Here is a 5,158-nt window from a genome sequence, read left to right as displayed (position 1 = left end):
AACTAGGGTTAGGATTTCATACTAGGTTTTAAAACTAGAGTTAGGGTTTCCAACTAGGGTTTTAAACTAGGGTTAAGGTTTCAAACTAGGGTTTGAATTATTCTCGCTCACAGACACTGCCATGACAATTGAGGGCACCTTCCTGCAGCTCTTCATTTTAAATATGGACATCTATCAAGCAAAGTTTTTAAAATAAAGTATTAACAAGAAAACCAGTTTTTTTTTAGGGTTTTTATTTGACTTGCTGATCAAACAGGCTGCTTGTTGGCGGCTCACTGGCAGTTGGAGCCTACAGCCGCTGCTAAATTTTCGATGAAGCGATGGACGTCACTGAAGGAGTTGTAGAGTGGCACCGGGGCGATGCGCAACACACTTGGATGACGCATGTCACACTGGGGGAAGGAGGGGGGGGGGGGTGTCAGCCATTTGTGCGTTCAATAAAATACATTAAACAAATTAATTCAATCAAACGTGAAACGCTAAATGAATATACAAAAAAACTATATATTATATTAATTACATTATATTATATTATCCCCAATTGTTGGTGGGCGAGTGAAGACGACTTACAACCACGCCCCTCTTCTCCAGTTCCCGGAAGACTGTATCAATGGGCACAGAAAAGCAGAGAGACAGCTGGCAGCCTCTCTGCTGCGGGTCCGAAGGCGTGATGATGTGCACGTGAGGTCTGCCGGGGTCCTCGTTGTAGTAGTGGCCAATTAGGTACTCCAAGTAGCCTGTTAGTAGCATGGACTTCTTGCGCAGCATCTGCATGCTGGTCATGTTAAACACCTACAAGACAATGTGGTCACCATTAGTCTTGTTTGTGTTGTATCGTATACAACTTCCAATGAAAAATGTTTGATGAGAAAAAAAAATCCATCCGTGCATCCAGCCTTCATTTACAAGCTCAAAAAATAAAACTTTGTGCCCTCATCGCGGCAGTACCTCCAAACTGGCTTGCAGGGGGCACACGAGGAAAACAGATTGGTTGGATAGTCTGAAGCCTTTCACTCCAGGCTGCAGCTCCAACTCTGCACACACACACGCACACACACACACACACACACGCACACACACACACACACACACACAAACACACGCTCATACATGGTAAAATGGTGGGTGTACAATTTGTGGCGGGATTCTTCACCTTTAGTGGAGTTGTTAAAATATGTTTTTATGCGCATTTCACAATTGAAAAAAAGTCTAAGTTTTAATTTTTGGGGCATGTAGTTCCCATAGACACCACAAGGTGGCAGTATTGAGATCTGGGACGAAACGTTTACGAATTGATTTCATGACTTTTAAAACAAATACTCCTTGTCTTTTTTACGTGTAGTTTCCACGCTCACCACAAGGTGGCAGCATTGCAATTGGGGACAAACGTTTACCGTTGTTCATGTCGAAACGAGTTTTTAAGTCATGACCCCACCATCCCGTCAGCCTGCAAGCACAAAACAGATCATTCCACACCAGTCATCATCACTGTGTGGTTATCAGAAAATAATTTGTCTGGGGGTCGGGGGGGGGGGACATCCAAGTGGACTTACGTAGGTTTGATGGTGTGTTGATGTTTCTCATGGACGAACGCTCCAGCAATCCCACCGCAACCTGAATTCAAATACTGAACAAACACGGACACGAACATACAATCTAGTTTCTCGTCATACGCAGCTCGTGTGGATGTGCGGTGACCTTGTAAGAGCACCAACAAGCAAAGTCCACTCCCCAGTCGTGCAGCTTCAGCTCGGCGTTTCCTGCTGCGTGCGCTAGGTCGAAGCCCACCAAGCAGCCCTGGACAACAAACGTTTTGTTTATCTCCAGTGTGTGCACGTGAACCAAATGCAAATTATTCCAACTCACCTGCTTCTGGGCAGCCTTGGTGATGGCGGCCATGTTGAACAGCTGACCGGTGTAGTACTGAACCCCGCTGAGCATCACTAAAGCCACTGAGGAGCCCTCCTTCTCGATCAGGTCCAAGATGTCCTCCGTTCGGAGAGTCTCCTCGTCCTGGAAATCGAGATTTACCTCTATTTTCCACAAGTTCAGATTTAAATGCCAAGATGCCCCGCGCAAAGATTCTTTTCTTATGTTTGTCAACAACAGGTTCTGCTCTGTCTTCTCGTCAACGGGACATACCGGCCTGTGCTTCAGCAGCAACATGCTCTCCTCCGGGTCAAATCCTCGTAGTCGGATCTGAGACTCAACGGCGTACTGTCAAGAGACGGACGGCTTCGTGACATCACGTCAGGCTGGCGCGACTTGGACGTCGTTCTGAGCCAACGCGCAACCATAAAAGTCACTCAACGTGATCCGAAGGGAAGGCTTTATCTTCCAGGACGATCTTGTGCCGTGCGGCCGTTGGTCGGTAGAAGGAAAGCTGCCAAAGCAAAGTCAGTAAAGTCAGATGTTAGTGAAGAAAGCCTTCTCTATTTTTTTTTTTTTTACAACAACAAATTTGTTCGGTTTTGCACCATCAGCAAGTGTAAGTTGACCGTCAAGCCGTTCATCAGCGCCACCTCTTCGGGTCGGGCTCCTAAAAAAATAAATATATAATGGTGTAGCATAATTGTTGAAATGCAGCAAGCAGCCCTTAAACGCCTCTTTCAGAAAATCATAATTGTCTAAAAATAAAATAAAATAAAAACGAGCACCGCTCCTGCTTTACCAATCTCAATCACCACTTCAATGAAATTGCTCAGTGTTACCGACAACTCTTGCCATGAGCGCCTCCAGGTCGTTCTCAGCCCAGGCCCAAGGTCGCGACCCCTCCATATGGCCGTGCACGCCCCTGACAAACACACGCTTCATCAAATCAAGTTTGAATGTTTAACATCACAGTGGCAGAGATGAGTGGCCGCCCACATTTTGGCCCACTTGTCCAGCTCCTCGTCCAAGTACTTCTTGACCATTTTGGGCTGCAGGCCCAGCGAGTTGCCAACCAGGTAGATGCTGTCTTGGGTGCCGTCAACTAGCGACAGATCCGCTGCGGATCAAAGAAAGAACCACAGTTGCTGTCTTGTACTGCTTCCCTGTCTACTAGAATTCTTTTCATGTTGTCAATTTGTATTGGGTCTTTTTTTCGTACAATAAAAATAGAAAAACATTGTCCACTCACAGGTAGGTAAATCTGCAATTTTGGGCACAAAAAAGTTCTCCCTGAGGTGTCTTAACTCGTCGTGTTGGTCTAAGAACGCGGCCACCCGCTCCGAGGTGGGATGGCATCCCAGCAGAGCTGCCACGCGCTCCACAGTTTCTCTGGCGCTCAAGCCACTCAGCTGCTCCATCGCTGCTCTTCACTAAGCCTGAGATAAGAATCAGCTTGAAATAAGGGAATGTCATCTGACTCTCACCTTAAATAACCATTACAGAAACTGTGTGGGTGGATGGTTGAAATATACATTCATGTTCAATATTCGATATTTAAATGTTTCCTGTTTGCCGAAGAGCTGCTTTCATGTAAAACTTTTCTGTTTATATTTGCGGATCCCGTGATGGCATTTGCAACTCAGAATGATGTCATCATGATGGCAAACTGCTCAATGACCACACCCAGAAGTCAAACGAGACTGCCTGTCGCTTTTTAAAGAGTACTGTTACTTTAAAACAGTGCGTCTCAATTATTTTCTGTGATGCCCCACCTAGGGAGAAGAAAACATGTTGCGCCCCCATGTTTGTACCCCTAATAACATTAAAGAAAAACAAAAAAGAAATAAAAAAAGAAAGATCTGTACTGTGTGTGCATAGTATGTTCTATAGAGCAAATACTCCCTGCGCACTCTTACAATGATACCGCCACTGCCACCTACTGTCGTGGATGTCTAATTACCCTTTAAGTTGTACAGCCAAAAAAAGCATGTTCCCCGGGGTCATTTGAGAAGGACTGCTTTAGAGTAATATTACTCAAGAATAAGTACAAACTACTCCTTCTAATAATTACTTGATAGGTGTAGCTATGGTGCTGCTCCCTTTGAATGTTTACAAGTGCAGTGGCAGATAACGTAAACGGTGTCGGTTGCAAAGATAAGCTACACCCCTTTCCCATGACCCACATTCTGTTACCTACAAAGTAACCGAGCAATGACTAAAAACACGAGACAATTGGCGACCATAAAGTTGTAACTTACAGTTAAGTTGCAGGTGTTGCTGTACTGTCGGCAGCTAGTCATCCGAACCAAAGGCGCTCTTTCACCTTTGACTCTTTCCTTGCAGTTAATTATTGTCATGACCTCCAACATGCTTCTTGGTAACCTTACCTTGTTGACTGCAGTGCTTCTCGTCAATCAAGGTCTTCGCGGATATTTTAAACAAATCTATTCCAGTGATGACGAAAATACAAACGTCATATTCAAGTCAGCTACAATTAGCATGCTTATCCAAATAAGCAAAAACAAAATTCCTATATAGTCAAATCGGCGACCTCCTCTCTCCCGTGTAAGCAATTTTATCATTTAAGAATTCTCAAATGTCCACACGATGGCAGCAAAACATCTCATATAGTGACGCTTCAAGGTCACGTTCACAACCAAAGTGTTTAATTATACGTAGCTATTAATTTAACCCCTCAAGTAATAGTACAAGCTGAAATGTACTTAAATACAAAAATAAAACTTGTTTTTACTGTCAATTATAAACAATAGCTGTTTTTTTACGTTATACCTAACGCATTATTACGCTCAAAGGCGACATTTCTGTCCAAACGACATGTTTTGAAACAAGACCAGATGTCACCATAGCCGTGAAAAAATGTGAAAGTCTCACGTTTGCAGTTTGACTGGAGCCGGGGGAACACCTGCTTCTCTTCTCAGCTCTGTGATTTTTATTTTTTTTTCTTTCTCCGCGCGGCACCTAATGTTTAGCTCCGTATCAGCGGTGGGAAGTAACGATCCAGGAGCCAGAATAAACTTTTAAGCAAGTCGTCAAGTTTGACAGATTCCGAAGAAAGTTCCTATACTTTACTGAATGAAATATGTTGAGCGTTGTGCAAACTATGGTTGTCCCATTTCTTTGCACGAATCATCCAACCTTTCTCCTCGTTGAAGGATCTGCTGAAGACTGTTTTGTGACGGGGGTCCTCCTCCACGCTCCTGGTTGCCTCCTCCCCTCTCGCCCACTCCTCGCACATGAGGCAAAGCGCCGCAGTCTGCGAAAAATT

General features: G+C 44.5%; 1 protein-coding gene across 2 annotated transcripts; it reads right to left on the bottom strand.

The window, feature by feature from the left end:
• Positions 1 to 222: 222 nt before the first annotated feature.
• kynu (kynureninase) lies at positions 223 to 4,429 on the bottom strand. 2 transcript variants are annotated; one of them, XM_037267542.1, is made up of 14 exons: positions 4,131 to 4,429; positions 3,122 to 3,308; positions 2,869 to 2,989; positions 2,712 to 2,794; positions 2,478 to 2,539; positions 2,312 to 2,383; positions 2,143 to 2,217; positions 1,867 to 2,013; positions 1,699 to 1,797; positions 1,554 to 1,627; positions 1,395 to 1,447; positions 949 to 1,034; positions 571 to 792; positions 223 to 392 (listed from the first exon to the last, which is right to left on the bottom strand). In XM_037267542.1, exons 2-14 carry the CDS (start codon positions 3,288 to 3,290, stop codon positions 273 to 275), a joined length of 1,383 nt encoding a protein of 460 aa, XP_037123437.1. In that variant the 5' UTR covers positions 3,291 to 3,308; positions 4,131 to 4,429; the 3' UTR covers positions 223 to 272. The 2 variants fall into 2 exon arrangements, with proteins under 2 accessions (XP_037123437.1, XP_037123445.1); XM_037267550.1 differs by lacking the exon at positions 4,131 to 4,429 and adding an exon at positions 3,833 to 3,976.
• Between the last annotated feature and the right edge of the window lie 729 nt (positions 4,430 to 5,158).

This window comes from Syngnathus acus, chromosome 2 (genome assembly GCF_901709675.1).
Source record: "Syngnathus acus chromosome 2, fSynAcu1.2, whole genome shotgun sequence".
NCBI classification, from domain to species: domain Eukaryota; kingdom Metazoa; phylum Chordata; class Actinopteri; order Syngnathiformes; family Syngnathidae; genus Syngnathus; species Syngnathus acus.
This window is presented reverse-complemented; position numbering and strand designations above follow the sequence as displayed.